At 42.1% G+C, this 22,917-nt stretch overlaps 1 protein-coding gene across 2 annotated transcripts in view; it reads left to right on the top strand.

Annotated features, from left to right (window-relative positions):
* AFF2 (ALF transcription elongation factor 2) overlaps positions 1-22,917 on the top strand; it is a 452,568-nt gene that overhangs the window by 144,322 nt on the left and 285,329 nt on the right. For both annotated transcript variants that reach the window (XM_059385413.1, XM_059385412.1), the window contains exons 2-3: positions 8,475-8,595; positions 18,599-19,459. In XM_059385413.1, the coding sequence (XP_059241396.1) occupies positions 8,475-8,595; positions 18,599-19,459 (982 nt within the window). The remainder of the gene's footprint in view (positions 1-8,474; positions 8,596-18,598; positions 19,460-22,917) is intronic.

Raw genomic sequence — 22,917 nt, 5'->3', positions numbered from 1 at the left:
CCAGGTTCTGTTAGGGCTTTGACTTGGAAAAGAATTCCCAATATTTAACGGGCATAGAGGCAGCAGGTATGGAGCTGGGGATGTGGCATGTGGGACAGTGCCAGGATCTGCCTTGGCTGGACAAGAGATTGTCAAGAGCAGAGACTTAAGCCAAGCCCTGGCCAGCCCAGGCCAGAGACCTTTTGAACCATCAGGGGCACACAAAGCTTGTCACCACCGCTGTCTTATGTGTGGATCCATGCATTCATGTCTGACAAGACAAAGCGCACTCACATTTCCTTCCAGTAGCTCCAGGTTCAGCTCTCGAAGCTCTTTAAAGCTCAGCATTAGCCTCCACTCTGATTAAAGAAAGACCTATAAATGAGATAATTTCAAGTCAACATAAAAGCGGGCATGAAGAAACATTGGACAAATAAACAAGAACAGAATAAAACTGATTATGTGTGATTGGCAGTGGTGAACAGGGTAGGTGCCGACGAGAGAGGGAAAGAGAATGTTCTATGGCATTTTGATTTTTATATGGTTTCAGTTTTTGGACCAGTTCAAGCGTCATATAAGTAAATACATTCACTATATTTGCTCTCTCATTGCCAGTACTCTTGGTGGTAGTGTCCACTTCAGGCCCTTGCTAGAAAGAAAACTGCTTTGGGAAGCTTCTGAATCATGGAGTTGTTTGCAGCTCTCTTGCGTTGGCTATACTGAATGCGAGGTACTTGTAAGACACCAGTTTGTGTGAGCCATGGGTCAATGAGCCAGAAAAAGTGATAGTGAATTCTCACTTTTAATGGGTGGATCAGAAGTAGAGTTATTTTTAAGTGATTTTCAATAAAATTGGAAGTCAGACACTTAACCTAAGAAAATGATACAAAAGCCGCAGAGAAAACTCAGGGATGTCTATATATGTCTTGTGCAATGCCGTCTTCTTGTAGTGCGGTTCCTGAGTGTGGAAGAGGTGGGGCTGCTTGACATGGAGATGAAGGAGACACAGGCTCACATATTCTGAGCTGCTGGGAAGAGGAGGGAGATGACACTTGCTGAGGACACAGAGCCCTCTCTCCAGCAGTCGCGGATATTGGACTATGTCTCTTAACTGACGGTTAGAGTGCATGAGGACAAAGGAATTTAATTTCTCCACAAAGACTGCTTTTAAAGTACATTTTAACAGGCTTCTAGAAAGTTATTGAGAAGTTGAGTGCCACTGCAGGCAGATGAGAACATTTGCGTGCTGGACTCATGGCCATTCAGTATAAAAGTTGCATTTCCATTAAAATGAAATCCTCTGGAAAAAAAAATGGACTTTTAGTGCACTCTTAGAATATTGTCAATAATCAATATTCATTTGAGTGTCTACCTGTGCTTGCTGTTCTGAGAAGAAGCTTTAAGAGCCCCTGCTAAGCCAGGATATTGTGCAGGGAGTTCAAGTTTTAGAAATTCCCCCTGGATCATTTGTCCTGTGCCTGTGCCATTCTTGCGGTAGCTGCTTTTCACCTTCCAGACATCTGTGCCGACATGTATTAGCAATGTCGATTTCTGCATAATAGAATACATCTGTTCCCCACAGAGGCCTGGTTCTTGATTTACCTTCATGTTAAGTCCATCAGATTTAAGCACACCAAAATGGGTCCAATAAAGAAGTTTATATACAAATGATCCTATCATATGTGAAGACCAAAAGTTGTTTCCTATCCAATGCCTGAGATCCACTCTGGGACCTTCTGATGCTTTTGGCCTGGCTTGTGACCAGGGCGTGAGGATTTATATGATCTTCCCTGGGTGATTTCCATGTACAGCCAGTACTGAGATGATAGAAGATTGGTAATATTTGGAAATATTTTAGATTAAAAAGTTATGACTTTAAACCTCATGTCAGTATTAGTTTGTGACTGAATTCCCTATATATAATGCCTCTATCACAGAGATCATTTTTGAGTCTATGGAGAAAATGTCTCAGAGGGTAGCTGATGACATATTCTTTGCCCTAAGCTGTTACTAGAAAGGCTTTAGACCTCAACAGTAAAAAAAAAAAGTGGCTCTAATTTTTGTGGCATGAAGGGAACTTGTGCAAACTACATGTCTCAGACTTTTTACAAGAGCTCTGAATTAGGAATCAGGTCAGTGGTGTCCTGGACATAGCTCTCATAGTCTGGAACAATCTTCTGACCCTCCATTTCCCATCCTTACATGGAAATGATATTTGCTGCCCTGCTAATTTGCTGGGTGTGGCTGGGGCACACATGATTAATGTGCAGTGAAGTTCACAGGGCTGAAGGTCAAGACCGGTTGGGGTGCCAGTGATCCCAGGCATTAGTAGTTTCAAGAGCCTTTCTTATCCACCTTCATATTTAACCCTGATACCACCTGCAGGAAGAGGGAAGAGAAAGATTATTCCCATTTTACAAATAATGAAACTGAGGCTTAGAAATAGAAAGTGCTTTATAAATGATCAAGTGACTTGGAAGTGAAAGAGGTGGAGCCCCAGCTCAGGTCTTCTGAGAATGGTGACCATCATTTCTGGACACCTGCAGAATTCTTGAGAAACTCCATAACCTGTCGGTTGATCTTGGGTTTGGTTTTTACTAGGTTTTGGCCATTCCTAGATGTAATCAATTGCCTTTGCCACTTAAGTATTGTGTATTTGTTAGAAGTACTACAACATTTGCGGAATTTGATAGGCTGGTGTAAATAATTTTATTCTAAGCCTAAGGCAGATGTTTTTTTTTAAATATCTGTGTTTGTATGTCTGTATTTGACCTGGCTTATTTATGTTCAAGAAGCTTTGCTGTGGTCACCTGTAGTGTGGTGTCAGTGACTTAGAAAAGACAAACGTTTCCTTTAAGGAGTAAAGTCTAATGGGAGACATAGAGGACCCCGGTGAAATCATTATAAGCTCATAACAGTGAACCCCCTTAATAAGCATGGTATAACATAGTACCAGGAGTATACAGTGAAGTATTAGGTATACAAGGAGTGAAGAACTGATTTTTTTTTTTTTTAAATGAGAGCCGGTGTCCATGAGGAAAGAGTCCGTTTGGTGAAGAGAGTGGTTCTATGCAGAGGTCCCAATGAGTCCTACAGTCTAAACATGACTTAGAGGTTCCACTGATTTTAGAAACTCCCTTTCAAGGCTGTGTTCATATCTTCAGATCCACGGTTCTCATGCATCTCCCCTATATGTGTAAAATAATTATGGCTTGCTTTTAACTTTATTTAATAGTTTTGAATTTAGTACTTTATATTTTTTAAAGATTTTGAGAGAGAGAGTGCACACATATGCATGAGTGGGGGAGCAGAGAGAGAGAAGCAGATTCCCCGCTGAGCAGGAAGCCCAACATGGGGCTCCATTCTATGACCCCAAGATCATGACCTGAGCTGAAGGCAGGTGCTTAACCAACTGAGCCACCCAGGGGCCCCTAACACTTTACATTGAAGTGCTGATGGATATTAACAGATAAAATAAGTACATAACTTGGGGGGTAATTTTGAGGGTATTCAATAGCAGAGATTTTTTTTTAACTAATAGAAGCTGTGTAAAGATTAGGTCAATGTCAAATTGAAAACAGGACTAGCTATTGACAAAAAAAAAGGGTAGCACTTAGAACACTGGAACATGTAATAAGTATAAATACAAATTTTATAGAAGGCAGAAATTCATTCAGGAGAGTCATAAGGAGTGAGTTATAGCTTATGTTTGTCCCTTGGATGAATTAAATATGTATTTTTTATGCTTTTACAAAGATATTAGCCAAAATAAAGAAATTTTAGTGCCAGTTGGATTAGATAATGAGATTGAATTATTTACTTTCATATATGTTGTCACTACAGTAAATCCTATATTAATATTTTTAAACAAACTTGTCATTTTAAGATAACAGTGTTTTTAAAATATTTCCTCACCTAGCTTTGTAAAATCACCAAATTAGGTAAACAATGATTATTATTATTATTATTTTTTTAAGATTTTATTTATTTATTTGACAGACAGAAATCGCAAGTAGACGGAGAGGCAGGCAGAGAGAGAGAGAGGGAAGCAGGCTCCCTGCTGAGCAGAGAGCCCGATGCGGGCCTCGATCCCAGGACCCTGAGATCATGACCTGAGCCGAAGGCAGCGGTTTAACCCACTGAGCCACCCAGGCACCCAACAATGATTATTAAACTTCATGAAATACACAGAACAAATGGACTTCAACTGGTTTTTACTCTCCCCCGCTCAGCCTCTTCTTGCAGATGTAGTTAATTTTTATGATCCCTTTAGGGTGTGTATGTTCGGTGTAAAGAAACTAATGTTTATTCTATACTAGAATCCAAATTTAATTCCTATATATTTTTTTCCTACTGGCAATCTCTAATCAAATGCAATCCTAAGGAAAGTTGACCAACAGAGTGCCAACAGAACCGATATTTATTCTTGAGTGCAATGGTAGCATGGGCTGCAGAAGGCACAGACCATGGGGGTGTTAGGCAGAGACGAGGTGGGGCACTGGAAAAATTGGGTTCTTGGTTCCCAGTGCTGCTACAAACATGATACAAAGCCCATTACCTTTCTGAGCTCAATTTCCTCATCTGGAAAATGAAGAGACCAGAACAGCCTGACTGCCAACATATCTTCCTGCTCTAATAGTCTTTGTTCTAAAAGATGAGCCTGCATCATTAGCTCAAGCATGCTACTACCAGGAGCTAATGAAGATGACCTAATTGAACTTTCTCAATCTCCATGAATCTACATGTGCTCTGGATTTTATCATCCTAGTGATGCACCTGTGGCTTCTAGTGGTGAAAATTGGAGTTACCTATGTACATGATCGGTTTAAGTGCAAGATTAGGAGAGTATCTGAGAGAAGGAGAAGATGAGGAGGAGAAATCACTTGACCTCTGAGGTGGAATAGACCCAGATTCACAGCTTCTTTTGCTTTTCTCTTGTTGAGGGTTTAACCCAACTCCCCTCTTCTCTGGAGCACCTTAGTTTCCTCCTGTGTTAACAAGGGCAGTTTCTCAGGCAGAGGCGAGGGGAATGGACAGATGGGTGAAGAAATCAGAGCTAACAGAAAAGCCCCAATTCCAGAGAGAAGCTTCTCACCATCACACCTTACATTGGAGTGAGTGACAGAGTAACAAGTAACTTGTTATTTCTGTCCTTTTCCTATCAGCTAGTGGGGTGGTCAGGAAAACTGGAATCCTAAGACATAAGATGCAGAGAGAGAGAGAGAGAGAGATCGATCAGAGGTTTTTGGTTAATTGAGAGTAAAGTGAGTTATGAGTGGTGGGTCAGTGGTTTTGATGGCACCATAATGTCATGAACTGTGTTCCATCTTGGGGGGAAAAAGCTGGAAGAATGTCCTGACTTGCTACAAAGGAAAAAGTCCTCTGGTTGAGCTTTTTGGCTCCACCTCCCAACAGGGAAATAGGTTTTCACACTCACAGGACCAATTCCCCCAGTCCTCCTCAGTGTGAATAAATTTGAACTGTTTAGCCCAATCATATGGTGATTAATTCACATTTCTGGACTGAACATTTCTTTGGGGGCCATGGAGCACTTCCTTGCTCTGGACAACAAGCCCACAGTGTACGTGGTACATCACATCATTGTGGGACAGCCATATGCTTTTCTCTGGTCCCCACGGGGCAAACAGGTTCAAATGCAACCTGCCTGAATCATAAGAACTTTAATTGAGTAGATAAAGAGGTCTCCATAATTATAAACTGCAGTAGGTATAACAAGAGGCTAAATACATAGCTGTGGTTTTAATTAGCCGGTGCTTCAAATTAGTTATTTTGGTTTCAGTCAGAAATCGGTGATGTTCTGCACTGTGAAAGCCTTATCACTGTGGAGTTCATTCCCCATTACACCTCGCCCTGTGAAGCTTTCAATACAACACCATGCTGAGCAAAGGAGGAAGAAGTTGGAACGATTTGGTTGCCTTCCAAAAGCGGTGATACTCCATGGAGATTCAATTCATTCTCGCCAGAGATAGGAGAATTAACTATTCTTTGGTATAGGTGTTAAAAAACGCAGCAGGCACTTTGCTTGCAACAGATAACACCCATGTGCACACTCAATCTGCTATTCACATTTTGTCTGGAATTTGGTAGCTAATGAACTGATGCAAAATGGAGCCAGGAGCCTCCCTCACAAATCAAACCCAGGTTGAAAGCGCCCAGAGTGCCCTGGCTGCAGGCCGCTCAGTATTGCACAAGTGGAAATACATTTCCTTTTCTTCTCCTCATCCTTCTCTTCCTTCAGGGTTTTCATTATATCTTTCCCTCAGAGAAGAAGGAAGGTAGTTTGCACAGCCAAGAGACCAGAGCACCTCAGTCCTCTTCATGGAAGAACTGAATGTGTGATCTATGGGCCTGTCATTCCTGGCTATCAGATGCACTGAATGAACAGATAGCTAGAAAGCTGACATCTTGCTCACATTTTTTGGAAGCACGAGATTTGGGCTCTTGTTTTTGTGTGAAGAGCCAACTGCTGTGGCAGGCAAAGAAATGAAGTGTCTTCCTTTGCAACAGAACTTCCCGGCTTGCCTCCCCCCCCACTAAATATTGCTTTAACTTGGTGCACCTCCACCTCTGATGCTCCACCTCTCTTTCTTATATTTGGACACACTAATGATGGGCTTGGGAGATGCATGGCCCGTGCATTGTGCTCAAGTCTGATCTCATGCTCCATGTGCACGTTCTGAAGATGTAACTCTGTCTGCTTGATCACACCTCAGCCTCCAACACAAAGACACTGCGACCCATGGCAACCGTGTGGGGTTCCGATCTCAACTCATGACCAGTGAGGAGAGATGATGCCAGCAAGTGTCACCTCTGTGGATGGTGTCTGAGACTCTGAAGGACAGACTGCCTTCCAGGATCTGGACTTGTCATCTTTCTCGACCAGACGGGCCCATATGTGGGGTCTGGGCATGGTGTAGTGCTGTCAATCTCCCTTGTTTTCTCCAGATGGTGATAACATTCATTGAGCCCCCTCATGCCTGGCCTAGCAAGCTCCTCTGTGTCTGGCATTGTTTGTATTGTGAAAGTATAACGTACGTCTGAGCATTCTTTAAATGTGGCCACTTTTGAAAATCAGAGGAATGAAGTGTTGTTGATTCAGAAGATAAGGCTATCAAAGTCACTTTGAATCTGTCAGTTCAAGGATTCCTGTGGAGAAAGGGAGTGATTAAGTGTAAACTCATACTCCATGTATATAAATATCTAGTTAAGCATGGCTATTTCATGCTCCGGGCTCTTATTTTATAAATTAAAAGTTATGATACTCATGAGCAAACTAGAAGACCAAGGGTAGGCACTAAGGTCTGGGATGTATTCAAAACCTGTCGACTCTACTCTTCTATCATTTATCTCTTGTAATTCCTTTAGCTATTATGTTCATTTGCATGCCAATTATCTAATTAAGTCTTAACATGGCAGTATTAACATGGGGAAGGAAAGCAACATTTGTACACCACCTGCTAGGCATTTTATATATGTTCGTATGACTTAGATTGGCTCCACTTATATGTGTTCACTTCAGGTAAGATTTTGATCAAAGGCAGGGGAAGAGAAAACCCAATGGACAAAATAAATCCACCACTTTTGAGACATACAGGTTATGGGGTAATAAGTATATTCTTGCCTAATTCTTCATTGGGAAGCATTTCATACTAGAAAATCCCAGGGCCTGGAGTATATCTTAGATATTGTCTGGAAGCTTCTGTACTGATTCTCCAATGGGAAAGCCTGAAACATGAAGAGTCACAGAGCTATACAGCATTTATAAAACATGTGTGCCTTGAGGTCATTCAAGGCTTTTGATACCTTTTGTTGTTAGCTGTTTGCCATTCAAGCCAGACACTTTCTTTGTGAAGAGTTTCCTAAAGAGGCTGTCAGTCTCCTATGACACAACTATGAGGAGAGAAAAGACACGCCCACCACAAAAAAGGAGTGTGAGCAAATTAGTGGTTCAGTGTTTTGTAGACTTCCAAAAATGCCCGTAAACTCCCCTATGATTTCATTACAACAGGCTAACTTTGGCTGTGGGCTCAGGACAGAATTATAGGTGGCCTGTGACATCTTGGTTAATTCCTTTCCCTTAGGACTTTATGACGTCTGTGAATTCTGAGCCTTAAGCAGTTGGTAACACAAAGCAACTTGAATTCAGCACTTTTTTGCAAGTGGACTGACTTTCAGGGAGCATCTAATTGCCTGTGGTACTCAAGTAGGGACAAGAGAAGAAGATTCTGGAACACTCACATGGGCATGAGTATGGTTGCTAATAAGCATGTTTCCATGTTCTTCTATATTCCAAAGAACTAGTCATGATCTTAAACCCCTTGGGAGTCAAGAAAATGTTTCTCCACTCCCCATGCAGTATATCCATTTGGGTAGCCTTGGATTGTGTTGTTTTTCTTCTTATTGATAACAAGAGAGATCTGAATGACATGACTAATTAATATTTTTCTTCTTTTGTCTTTTTCTTTTCCTATCAGTCACTATGAACAAGACCGTAGTGCACTTAAAAAAAGGGAGTGGGAGCGGAGGAATCAAGAAGTCCAGCAAGAAGATGATCTCTTTTCTTCAGGCTTTGATCTATTTGGGGAGCCCTACAAGGTAGCTGAATATGTATGTAATTTGTCTTTCTGGAAAATGGTTGCTTGTTAAGTTTTTGAACATACTAATCAACATTTCATCTATTATTAAAGCACCCAAATCATTTCCGGGAGAATATATTTGACAAATAAAATCTATAAACACATTGTATTTGGGGCAACTGCAGCTTTCTGAAGAAGTCTTCAGAGGCAAATTCTGTCCTCGGATTTCAATGGGACTAGTGAGTCTTCCTGTTTCCGAGAAGTTCTATCTCACCCAGCACTTCCTACAGCAAGCAGTGCTCCCTTGATGCTTTTCCCCACCTTGGCTATTGGCAAGGCAGCCCCTGAAGACTTCATCAGAAAGTCAATGGCTGTGTCTTTCTCCTCCCAATCAGTGCCATCTGTTGCAAGCAAGGCCACTGTTTTCCTTTTCCGTGTTAGGTTGTTAGTAGCTGTGGAGTGGTTTGAGTGCTCTTTGAAAATCCTTGTTCTAGGATGAAGGGAAAAGCTGATCATTTCCTCCTGGTGGTTAATCATCCTGGATGAGGATGGGGGGGTGGGCAAGGGGGTAGCATAGCCAGGTGGATTGCCTAGCATAGCCACTAACACTCCTGCTGCTCTCTCTATAACTACTGATTTCATGATGACTGCCTCTGAACTTTCTATTCAGGGTGGGGCTTGGGGGAAGAATCTGGTGGAATAGCTGGCAGCTGGTTGGTGTTTATTGAAATTTAGTAGCAGTGTAATTTCCCATAATGAAACAAAATGATGTAAGAGTTAAAACAACAATAGAGGGAAATTTCTGAGAGTCATGCTTTTAGACGGGCACCAATTAGGGGACAATGACTTCTGGGAAAGGAAAGGACTGCATTGGCACAAGCACCACGTTGGGGTATAGAGTGGTATAGAGTACGCTGTTGGGCTCAGTGACCACTGAGAGCAGAGTCTTGCTGCCTTGTTCACGATAAGTGAGCATCTCTTGAATGAGACTCAGGTGCCTTCCGAGTTCAGGAAGTCTGACAGAGAGAGTTAGGTTACCTAAACTGCTACTTTCCAATTTGTCAATAATAGTATAATCCTTAAAAAAGCATTTCTCCTATCTCAATTGATTTAATTTACATACTGCCTTTGAACATGTGCATTTTTAAAATATTTTATTTATTTATTTGACAGACAGAGAGAGATCACAAGTAGGCAGAGAGGCAATCAGAGAGAGTAAGGGGGAAACAGGCTCCCCGCTGAGCAGAGCCCAATGCAGGGCTCGATCCCAGGACGCTGAGATCATAACCTGAGCTGAAGACAGAAGCTTAACCCACTGAGCCACCCAGGCGCCCGTGAACATGTGTATTTAAGGATATGATGAGTTTAGTGAACATTTGTTGGAGGCCCACTACATGCTAGTCACATCTTAGACAAATGCACAAAGAGGAGTAAGACATCATGAGCGATGGAAGGGAAGCGTACAGAGCAGCTGCCACAGAGGTAGGCAGGCAAGAGGTTAGTGGAGACTTGGTACCTCATGCCAAGGAGACTGGACACAATTCTGTACATGAAGAGAAGTTACTGCACAGTTTCAAGTAAGGGCATGGCAGGACAGACAGAGCATTTTGAAGATGCTGTTGGCAGTGTGGTGAGTTGGTTGGAGGTGAGGCAAACGAGAAGGCAGATAAAGAAGATTTTGTAGTTAGCTAAGGGGAATTCATGGCAGAGAGGATTTAAGACAGCAGAGGGACAGTGACATGATGAGATTGGATGTCTGACTGGCTGTGGAAAATGTGAGGAGTAAATGATTCTCATATTTCTGACTTGAGAAGATGGCAGTCTCATTAACGGGTTGTTCAGGAGGAAACAGCATTGGTGCTTGCAAAGGAAAAGAAAATTAATTCTGTTTTGAGCACAGTTGGTTTGAGATGCTGGTGGGATATGAAGAGAGGCCTACTGGTAGGCATTGGGTGTAGGGATCTGGAGATAATGAGAGTGCTCAAGAGAGTTAGATGTGAGCAGGGAGGTGGTCATGGAAGCAGTCAGATGACTGAATAAGGAGGACAAAGAGAGAGTCTTGGGGAGGAGCAGGATTTAAGGAGTAAAAGAGGTGGCAACGTAGACACCAGGAAAGGTAACTAAAAAAGAGTGAATGATCACAGAGGTAGGAAGAGAACTAGGAGAATCATTTAATAGAAATCAAAGGGATATAGGGTTTTATGGAGGAGGGATTTGTTAGTTATTTGTGTCTGGGAGAGCAGGAAAGGTCACCCCTGGAAAGTGGCTGTTGGATTTGGTAGTTGGGGGATGGGGGGATCAATGACCTTAGGAAGAGTTGTTTTATTCTGTTGATGGTGGTGCTCATTGTGGGAAGTAAACTGCCTGGGCTCAGGGAGTAAATGGGAAGTAGTAAAACAAAGAAATACAGTAACTTTTTGTGTGGAGGGAGGAAGAAAGGAAGGTAGGTTAGAACCTGAAGGGAGAAATTTTATGGAAAGAGGCTCCTTTTTTCATAATGGGAAAAATGTGAACATGTTTAGAGATTGATGGGAAAGACCAGATGTCAGTCAAAAGGGAGAGGGTAAAGGGACAGGAGGAAAAGGTGACGACAAGTGGAGCAGGGTCCCAGAGGAGATGAGCAGACACAAAGTCAAGAGTGTGTGAAGAGTGACTAGCCATGGCAAGACATTGTGGCCTTCATTTTTTCCAGAAAATGGAAGAGAGGTCAAAGGATGATAGGTGCCTTATCCATTCTTAAGAAAGGAATAACCAGATGAGTTTTATGTCTTAACTTTGGATGAGTTAGAAAAAGGAGGTTTACTCAGAGTCATTCTTACTTTTTATCTGATGCTGTATGTTAAATGTTATTAATATGATGAGGTGTAGAGCCCTTGGTTTATCCCCTCTTTATAACTTAAATCATGTTGAATTAATGGTCTTATACCTTTAAGGTAAATGCTATCTCTTATTAAAAAGGTCTGTAATATAGATACATATTTATTTTTAGATGTCAGCAGTGTGTTTTTGAGTAGGCAGTTTAAAAAAAAAAAAACCCTGTGATCAACATTGCCAGACATTTTCAGAAGTCATCTGTCTTGCTATGACAAGAGTGCATCAGGTAGAGATGCTAGGAGGGAACATTCATCTAGCTCAGGGCCAGGCCTGTTGTGTGATTAGTAGCCTGTTGCCTTTCTGTTTCTCAACAGGTGATAGAGGTTGTGATTCAGTTGAGACTGTATAGGAGAGGAATTGAGCTAACAGTTGGTGACCTAGTGATTCTGTTTCTTTTACCATTGCTTTGATGATCAGCTACCATCTTATACTGTGTCCGTGTTCAGGATTCCATGAGAAAGCACTAGAGGGTTTGCTTTCCCTTCCCCCTCCCCCAGATGATGATACTAGAACTGATGTTCCCCTCCATCAGCTCTCTATACCTGGACTGGTATGGACACCCTTGGGGTATCTGGACATGCCAGTAGCAGTGGAAGTGTTAGAGCTGGTCCATGGTCCATTGGTAGACCCTTCCTTAGGGTTGTGGTAGGAATACTTATCAAATTAAAAATCAAAACTCCTGGTGGTGGATCAGGACTTTCAGGAAATTTCTTGCCACCCTAAAACCTAAAACATGGCCTATTAAGTTATCTAGTAGTGTTGGTAGTTTGTGAAGTAGCCAATAAGCATCAGTCCCTAAGACCCACTGCCTTTCTCAGCAGTTAGAATAAATGGTTATCTCTCATCATCCTGGATGATTTCTTTCCTTTCTCTGCTTCACCCCTACCATTCCCAGAATGGAAAGAAGGTTGACCACCCTTACATTCAGTTGGTGAATGGGGCTCCATGGGACTGCTTCTATTGCGTATAACTTTCAAATCTGACTTTGTGCTATGGTGTTGAGAAGGATGCCTTCAAAAGTGCTTGAAGAACCTGAAGCTATTTGACGTGTCTAAGCCAGTGTGGAAATACTGGGAAGGCTGAGGAGATGGTGTGTAGCAAGTGGCTGCTATCTGCCAGACACATGCTAGGGCTTTATATGGGCCTGTTTAGTCCTTCCAACATCTGGAGTACTCGTTTTCCTCATGTGGCCCACAAGGAATCTGAGACTCAGAGAGGAGAAGTGGCTTCTCTACAGCTTATATCTGTGCCAGCAGTGAATCTAGAACCCAGTTATGTGGTTCATTACCTGTAACAGGAAGCTGCTGATCTTTCCACAGGGGGTGAGAAGACCTGATAAGCTTACCTACCTCCTGTGTGACTTTGGTGAAGAAAGTTTATTTCTCTGACTTATAGTCTCCTCCTCTCTGAAGTGAATAATAATACCTGATATGAAGTAATCCCTGATAATAATAATAAGCAACAACCACAACTGACATTGTATAGCTCTTTCCACTCTATGAGAATGAGGAAAGTGAGTCACAGAGAGATTAAGTGGCTTATCCAAGGTCATTTTTATTGGGGAGGTAGAAGCCAGACTGAGATCAGAGCTGCTCTCCTGACTCATGTGGTTGTTGTAAGGATCAAATCAAATGAACCGGGGACCTTGCTTTGAAATCTGCAAAGTGCTATACAAGTTCAGCATGTTAATGTTATTATAATTAAAGAAAGAAATAGCAACTTACAGCTTAGAGAGATTAACTATAAAAATATTACAATTAGGAAAAAAGGAATTACTAAATCATATACAAGAGCCACACTGAAATAAAGGGGGGAAATGAGCCTCAAAACTTAAATTATTTTGCTACTTTTTATTAAAAGAAATACTATGGTACAATTGCCTCCTAGTACATTAATTTTCAATGAACCTCTACTACTGATTTGTAGATAGCATTAGAAGCAAACTGAGGCAATTTTGCATTTCTTAGAATAATGAGAGGCAAAAAGCTTCAATATGAAGGAGTGCTGTTAGTCATGGGCCACAAACCAGACATATAATTTATGCCTGAAAATACTTGGAAAATTAATTTCCTTGATGATGGAGAAATTGTGATTATTTAGAAAATAAGAACTGCAGAGGTTACCTTTAAGAATCAACCAATCATCTAGAATGGGAAGTAAAGAACTGGCCAATGGAAAGAAGCCTATAATTGAATGAAATGGCCAACTTTCATTTTTGCCATTTTTATAATGTCCAATCAAAACTGCCAAGAATACCTTGCTCCTTAATAGGAGTACTAAGAACCCAGAGAGTGCAAAAGAACATTCAGTGCAAATCAAGTCTCTGGGGTCTATAGTCATCCCCATTGTGTAGGGGCATAGAAATGTATTTCAGGCCCCACTGGGGTTTTTGTTTTTTTTTTTTTTTTAAGATTTTTTTTTTTTTAATTTATTTGTCAGAGAGAGAGCGAGCGAGAGCAAGCATAGGCAGACAGAGTGGAAGGCAGAGTCAGAGGGAGAAGCAGGCTCCTTGTGGAGCAAGGAGCCCGATGTGGGACTTGATCCCAGGACGCTGGGATCATGACCTGAGCTGAAGGCAGCTGCTTAACCAACTGAGCCACCCAGGCGTTCCCCCACTGGGTTTTTTATCCAGTGGCTCTTCTATCTACATCTAGAGTAATTTAAAAAACTGGTTGACAGTTACCCAGCACTGGTGGTGGAAAGGCAGAGAGGTGAATCAGGTGACCTGGACTGTCCTGCTAATTATTATTTGGAGATTGTTAAATGGTGGACTTTTTGAGGCTATGTGTCTGTGTGTCCTCTGTGCCTAACCCTTCTCGTGACTGTTTTGAATTTACCAGTATGTGTCTTAAGCATGGCCATGGTAATTCCTACTTGTAGCCACAGCACGTCTGTTTTGCAAAGCATATGGATCTTCCTTCAATCAGAAACTCAGAAAGTGTCGCCAGTGAACTCAACCTTGAACTGTCTGCTTCGCAGTTCTGATCACAAGTCCCTGTGAGACCGTTGCTCTGTGAGGAAGCTAGTCTAAGGGAGTTGACACCCTTTCATTCCTCCAAGGTATCCCAGCTCTGGCCCTGTGTCGTCTGTGCACAGGAAAACCCCACACCTGGAGCTCTTAGTTTAGCCCCCCAACTCCACATAGAGATATGCCTTCACTGAGTTAGACTTTAATGCAGTGCTCTTTTTTTAGTCATCATAAGAATAAGCCACATGAAGAACATCTTTGCATCTTCTGTGAAGTTGGTGCTAAAAAATTTGTTTTCTTGTTAAAAGGTTTCTTTTAAAAGGTTTATTTATTTGAGAGAGCAGGAGAGAGAGAGAGAGAGCAGGGGGAGGAGCAGAAGGAGGGACAGAGTGAGAGGGAGACAGTCTCAAGGAGACTTCACACTGAGCGAGGAGCCCCACACAGGCCTTGAGCTCATGACCCATGAGATCATGACCTGAGTCAAAATCAAGAGACAGATGCTTAACTGACTGTGCCACCCAGTTACCCCATGTTCAAAGGTTCTTATAACTGAACCAAAGAGAAGAATTCTTTTTTACATTTTAGTATCTGGCAACCATTTATCTTATTTAATAAATTAAGATATGCCTCCTTTCATCAGACAAACAGAATTCAGTAAGCTGTGAGTTTTTCTTTTTTGCCTTAGCTACCAGGAAGTTCAAAGTTCAATTTAATGTTCAATCATAGTAACCAAGTCAGCCTGACTTTTGATTTTCTGTTTGTTTATTTACTCCAAGCTATTGCAAAGCCTTTATTTTGATATAGGTAGGATATGACTTATAATTGGATTCAATTTGTGTCAGCAACAATTTTTTGAGTACCTGATATGCACCTGACCTGGTGCTCAGTCCTGAACTGAGGTGAATGAAAGGTGGTCTCTGACCTTTAAGAGTTTATAGTTTTATGCAGAAAAAGAAATCATTGCTATAGTAAACCCTACATGGTGGGAGGTTGATATCCTAGATCTATTCAGAGAACTTTAGTTTTCTTCTAATTTTGCTTAAGTAGACATAATTTTACACATTGGCTGGTTTATAAGTTCTAATTTTAAACATATTTTAAAACCTAGAGATGGGGGAAAAAAACCTCAGCATGCATTGGAAAGCCAGATCATTATAACAGTAGAAGTAAATGAAGAGATATTCAAACTTAACCAAGGTTCTCTCCATTGAAGAAAAGATAAGCACATCCCTTTTATTTACTGTTGAACAGGAACAGGAATGTGACTAGCTTGCTTGCAAGCAAATGAGTCTTAAGATTCTTGAGTCTTGATTATGTTGACCTGGAGAGAGTGAATTACTTTTCAAGAATCTGAGGTATTGTCCTGGTCTCTCTGACATCTCAAGGCAAGGTTCTGATGCTGTAGAGCTTAGTTTCAATGGAAGTTCAATGAGCTTTCAATAGAAGTCCAGTAAACTCCCAAAGAAAGTTCAGTCAGTTGAACTTGGAGCTTTCTGCTAGCTAAGGCAAAAAGAGAAAAGTTCTTATAGAATTCTTCTTGTGTGAAGGAAGGAAGCAACATCCAAATTCATTAAATGAGTCAGTGTAAAACAAAGGCATTTAACATGAGAAACAACATGGTGTTGTCTCCCGCTTTGCTGGGTCAGATCCTTAAGGATAGCCAGGTATTGGTGTTTGTTAAGCCATCATGTGACCCAAGAGGTAAACTCTTTGAGGGGCCAGAGCAACTCTGTAAGTATTTAAAGGTTGCACTAAATCCTTTTTTTATAAAATATTTTATTTGACAGAGAGAGAGGGATCACAATTAGGCAGAGTAGCAGGCAGAGGAAGAGGGAGAAGGAGGCTCCTCCCTGAGCAGAGAGCCCAATGTGGGGCTCTGTCCCAGGACCCTGTGATTATGACACAAATTGAAGGCAGACGCTTAATGACTGAGCCACCCAGGTTCCCCTGGAGCTTGCATTAAATTCTTACTGGGCCCTCAGCATTATAAAATCACTTTGTTATGAATTAAGGGACTGAATAGGAGGGAGACTGGGTTTGGCTGCTACCCAAATTGTTGGTCATGCACCATTTATCAAAGGAGACCACTCTACCCAGAGTGCATTCTGGTCTTGGCTGAAGAGTAATTTGTGCCATTAAAATGGACAAACCTAGGGATTTTCAGGGAAGAGAAGTGATCTCTACCTGTCTCTATCTATTAAATAGGCCTTTCAAATGTACTTCTGAAAATGGAGCAATTATTCAGCTGAGGTTTATATGGAATGTTAATTGTTTAATCACTGCTTTAGCACTAAGGTTGCATGTGATGCAATATCAGATGTTCTTGTGGATAAGAAAACTGAAACAGACATTTATTGGATTTCCAAATTCTCCACCCCCAACAGGACCCTCGTAGCAAATATTGAGTGTACTTTTTTGTAATCTCTGGAATCCTATTTCCCTCACAGCCCTTATTTCTTTGGAAATGTCTTATACGATTTCACACATGCCATGAGTTGGATACTGCTTACAATACATGGAGATCATGTTAACAACAAGGCCAAGGTCACCAGTTTGATTCCCTCTCTGGTTGCTCCTTCTTGGTATCCTTTGTCGGCTCCTCTTCTTCTCTCGGTCGCTTAAAGGTTAATGTTCCCCAGGGTTCCTCCTGAGCTTGATCTTCTCATTCTGTATTTTCTTTCTCTGGGTGATTTCATCCATTTCCAGCACTTCACCCTTCATTCATATGCACACTTCCATCTTCACATACAGAGAACAGCACACAGCCAGACAGCCTAGGTCTAGACTGAGATCCCAGCCTTGGATAGGCACACTCCCCATCGATGTCAGGAGCTTGGGCTGGGTTAAGGGCATGTAAGAGTTCTGAGAAGTTAAACATCTATCTTCAGTGGATGCGGTGTCATTGGGGAAGTTGTCACCCCTTCCTGCGAATGGAGGGCATGCCTATGGTCCCAGAGACCTAGAGGCTACATAGGGTGGGTGTCTAACCCATACAGTGGTCCTGCTACCACATGTCTCCATGGAAGCCAATAGCCTTGTCTCACTGCAACATCTTGGGCTAGAGTAGTACAGCCTAAGCACAAAGAAGTCCTTTGCCCTTCTGAATCCAACAGCTTGTTTTGAAAACACCTTTGGCAGGTACAGGGTATAATAATAAAAAGTCACTTTTAAAGATGAACAGCTGAGCTTTCATCCAAGTCATTTCTTCTAAGTATATAGGTATCTACCATTTTCTAGTTATGAAAGCTGTGCTTTATGTATTACAGAAACCCATGCAGCAACTTAATTATTGGAAGAACAAGCACAGCCATTTTTAACAAGCTTAGTATTTCCTATGGGGGATGATATAGCCGGATCTGTTGATTGTCCATAGAATGATTTAGTTGCCAACATCACTTTGGAAATCTGGCTTTGTTTTCATTTACGTAAGCAATAGCTTAAAATTCTTGAATAATTTTTCTAAATCATTGAAAAAACACAGGAGAGCTTGAGTCAGTGCTGATGAACAATTGCACCACTTCAAAGTAAACAAGTATGAGTCATCAATACATAAACACAGTTGCCCCAGAACATGTGGGCAGACACTAGTAATTTATACAGTCCTTTGATTAAAAGGAATTAGATTCGCTTTAGTCATGTTAGCTCAATTAGATGTTGAGCTTTTCTAAACCAATATATTCATGATCGCACAATTTCACTGACTTCCTGATCCAATGGGCTAAGCCTTTTTCATGGTATAATGTGGCACAAAGGGCTGACATGTCAAGAACAAATATATGTTGAACATTCCATTACAATTCCGGTGATCACTAAGCTGAAGTTGTTCATCACAATATGGAATGTAACCATTCAGCTTATCTGACCTAAAATAAGTTACATTGCTAATAAAATTTATAAGTGATGTAATTTAAAACTTTCTCCCAATGAACATATTTAAAGACAGGCCAGGGAGCATACAGACATTAAGCACACAGCTCATTCCAAGAGGCTCTTTCAATAGTGTTACTGATTTTTTTTTTCTTACATAGCACATGAAAAGTATAAAATTATATAGCAGCATGAGAATTTTAAAGCACCCTATATGCTAGTCTACTTAGGACATCTGTTTGAAACATTAACATTAGGAAACACAAACCTATTCATTCTCTCTCCTCCCACCCCCATCTTTTTGTTATTTTAGACAAACAAAGGGGATGCACTTGCCAACCGAGTCCAGAACACGCTGGGAAACTATGATGAAATGAAGGATTTGCTAACTAACCATTCTAATCAGAATCATCTAGTGGGGATCCCAAAGAATTCTGTGCCCCAGACTCCCATCAACAAAAATGAACCGAGCTTTTTCCCAGAACAAAAGAACCGAATGCTCCCACCTCACCAGGATAGCACTCATCCCTCAGCACCAATGCCTCCACCTTCCGTCATGATACTGAATTCCACTCTCATACACAGCAACAGGAAATCAAAAGCTGACTGGTCACGTGATAGTCATAACGCTAACATTGTCCCAGCCAACCAGGCCAGTGGTCAGCCAAACAAGCTGCCGCCGTCTACACAGGACCAACCCCTAGCCCGACTGGAAGACTTCTTTGTCTACCCAGCTGAACAACCCCAGGTTGGAGCCACTGAAGAGTCAAACGTGTCTGCAAAGGAAGACAGTAGTCTCAAGTCCAGTGCAGGGGATACGTTCAAAGAAATCTTTCAGTCCATCTCATCAGAAGAATCTGAATTTACAGTGCAAGCTCCTGGGTCTCCCCTAGTTGCCTCCTCTTTGTTAGCTCCCAGCAGTGGCCTTTCAGTTCAGAACTTTCCACCAGGGCTTTACTGCAAAACAAACATGGGGCAGCAAAAGCCAACTGCATATGTCAGACCCATGGATGGCCAGGATCAGGCACCAGACGTCCCTCCAACACTGAAACCTTCAATTGAATTTGAGAACAGCTTTGGGAATCTGTCATTTGGATCACTCTTGGACGGAAAACCCAGTGCAGCCAGTTCAAAGCCTAAACTGCCAAAGTTCACGATTCTCCAAACAAGTGAAGTAAGTAATTTTTAAAGTTTTGTTTCTGTTGTTTCTTTCACCACCCCCCCCCCTTTTTTTTAGTTCACTGCTCTAACTTCTATGGTCAAGTATTGACAAGCAGCTCTTATTTACCTTCTTGAGCCAGAAATGAGACTCTTCAAGGTCAGTCTGTGTCCCAATCTTCTGTCGCTTGTGACTTGAGTGATTACCATTCTGCAAATACAGTTAAATCTCCATAATGTGGAATGGCCAAAGACAAGGTCAGTCTGAGTGAGTGAAAAGTTGCACTTACAAAAGAGTTTCAGAGAGCGCACTTGTAGTTATATGTACAAATTAATAACACTGGATATTGTAATCGGTCGTAAGCAGTGTGAGGTCCACGAAAAGATTGGGAGTCACCATAGGCCTTCACTAGCAAATAGCATTTCATAAGCATAAAACACAGAAGCTTCTTAAGGTACAAGAATGTAAAAGTGTGATTTGCTGGCATCAGAAGTGGAAGGCATTCTTTAAGAATCTTGGTTTCTTGAGTGCTTATGGGGCCATTCCTTGGCAAGATCCTAACGTTATCTTCCATGTCCCTCAGTCTTCCCTTCTGCACCACTGTCTTCCACATGTACCTCCATAGCCTTCTTACACTACCTTGATCCCTTCTGTCAAAGCCAAAGGCATTGTGCTCAACCACAATCCCCCTGGGTTTAGAATGACTAAATGTCCTACCCATCTCTGGAATCATTGCCTTATAAAAGAGAAGTTGGAGGGACCCAAGCCTCTCCCAAAGGAATGAATCACTAATGATTGGATCCCAGACCTTGTGGCTGCTGGGTGGGGGACATGTACTGGGTGCCCCTCAGATGCCACCATGTAAGCGGCTGCCTACAGTACCTCCAGCACTTGATTGGAAGAAGCTACTTCTTTTAGATTGGATTCCTGTTACTGGTGCCTGAAGGCTTGAAAAGATGTAGAGGAAGAAAGTAGGTTGAAACTTTTGCTCAATAGGAGGCCCAGACAGTCGATGTGAATTGTTGCAGATTCCAAGTTAGTGGGGTCTGAATTAGAGAAGTCTGACCATGTGCACCTCTGGCTCTTGCGCCGTTATTCATTACTCGTATTCAGCACACGCGGTGATTGCAGAGGACAATGGGACCGTGAAGTGGGAAGGAGGAGTGGGGCTGTGGATTATATTTTTGGAATGCATGCTTTCCATATTGTTTCAACCCTGAGGCGGTTTTGCTTCTTGTATCATCATTCATCAAGTCTTATCAAGCTTCCTCCTAAGTATCTCTCCAGCCAGTCACCTCTTTACCCTCCCTGCCTTCAGAGTCCCCATGGGCCCCTGTGACTGCCCCTCCTCGCTGCTCTCCTTCCCTCTGGTCTCACCTCTCTTCCAAACCGTCCTCCATGTGGGCTGACTTGATGGGCACATCCAGCCATGTCACTCCCTGCTTTTGATTCTTTTGAGCCTTCTCATTGCTTCCAGGACAAGGTCCAGATTTCTTAGTTCTGCATACAAAGCTCTTCACTCTGATTCCACACTCCTTCTCTGACTTCCCATTTTACCATGTCTTTACATGCAAAGTCTCAGCATCGTGGAGCTACCTGTGGTTCCCTGTCACATCATGTGTCATCACACTTCCTTGCTTTTGTGCCTGCCGTTCTCTCAGCCTAGAATGTCTTTCCCTACCCTCCCTTGTCTTCTGGTGAAATCCTGTTCCTTCTTCAAATCTGCTTGATTGTTCTTTCTCTGTGAAAGCTTCCTTGACTCCACAGGCTTACTGTAGACTGCTTCCTCTGGGCTCCTCTAACACTTTACGTACACCTTGACTAGCACTTTACTTCATGTACTGTAGTCACTCATTTCATGTGTCTATCTCCTCTATTAGACTGTGAACTCCTGGAGAGCAAGGGTTGTCTCCTTCCTCTCTGTATCCCGAGCGCCTAGCAAATGCCTGGCACATAGTAGATACTTAATAAATGTTTGTTGAATGAATGAATTTCAGAAATGGTTACTCAAGTACATTTTCTAAGCCATGGCATTAATCAACTAACACGAACCAAGGGAAGCAAATACTAGCAAATCCATCATCAGTTTTATCTCTTGAATGGTACCCTGTCTGCCTATGTCTTACTCTGCTCTGCTACTACACAGTTGTTTGGAAATCCTCATCCTAATTTCTAGGGGATGACTTCATATGGGATCATAATGCTTAAAATCCAAACGGAAGCCTTCCTCAAGAGAGGAGTATAATGAGAGGCTTCTTGTCCCTTTGCTTGCCCTGCTATCTACGGCAGTGCCATCACTCAGGGCTGGTCTGGGAATGGCACTGGCACATCAAGAGGTCCATCAGCTTGCATCCATACCTCGTTAGCCAAGTGACAGGTCACAGACCCAGTGAGATTCACTCCATTATAATCCTCTCTCTTGTATCTCTTGTACATTCACAACATGGCTGACCCAGACTCAGAAATGACTTCATGCTTTTTTTTTTTTTCCCCTTAGTGCTTTGGCACACCAATGAGAGGGGCATTTCCAAAGAGAGTCTGAGCTGTCTTCAGCTCTGGAGATGATGATCCAAGGAGCTGCTATGTGCACTCAGCCTTTGGTGATGGTACAAATAGATTTTGGTAGAGCCTTGTATGAAAAATGGGTCAGGTCCAATAAAGTAATGATGAGAGATCAGTGGAGAAGATACCTATTTTAAAACCTAGGTCTCAAGGAAGTATTTGAAAAAGGGGTGAGACAGAGGCTTAGGGCCCTAAGGTCAGGAGGACATACTGGCTTCAAGAGTAGTGGGAAAACTCAGGATAGGACGAAAGAAAAGAGGTCCAACAGCCTGCCCGGGAGCTTACAAGGGTGTAAATTCAAACATGGGCATAAATATAGACAGGGTTGAACATTATGGAGCTTTGTACCTAATAGAGTTTATGTGGCTGGATGCACTTTTCAAAAGCACTCAGCTTGAGAATTCAGCCCCAGTCTTTGGTGTCAAGAGGTTCAGGCATTGGGATCTGGGTGTCCAGTCAAAGTAGCCATCATTGATGAGTGGTAGCATTATTCCTTGGAGTTACTGCTAAAAGGGTTTGTCCAGAGAGCAGTCACAGGGTCTCTGTGAGTATTCCCCACTCTGACCCTGGATCTAGGGAAAGAGGCTGTTCCATGTATTAGTGAAGTGCTTTTGGGAGCAGAGGGGCAAAGTGGGGTAGGTGGGGGTTTGAACACCAGAAAACACAGCATTCTACGATGTACAAATAAACAGATAGGAATATACTTGTGAGTTGAGGGACAAAAACTATTACTGAAATGGAATGAGCCTGTGTGTGTGTACGTTTGCTTGTATGTCTATGGTCGTGTATACAGTGGGGAAATTTTAATTTCAGCCCATCCTTGTAATAGTCCTTTGGCTCTTAGGATTTCTCTATCAATGATAAAGATTCTAGGAGTCTAAACAACTTTATTGCAGAAGGTCAGCATTTCA

The sequence above is a fragment of the Mustela nigripes genome, chromosome X, assembly GCF_022355385.1.
Source record: "Mustela nigripes isolate SB6536 chromosome X, MUSNIG.SB6536, whole genome shotgun sequence".
In the NCBI taxonomy this organism is placed as follows: Eukaryota; Metazoa; Chordata; class Mammalia; order Carnivora; family Mustelidae; genus Mustela; species Mustela nigripes.
The sequence above is the reverse complement of the archived record's forward strand: the minus strand, read 5'-3'. Positions and strand labels throughout refer to the sequence as shown.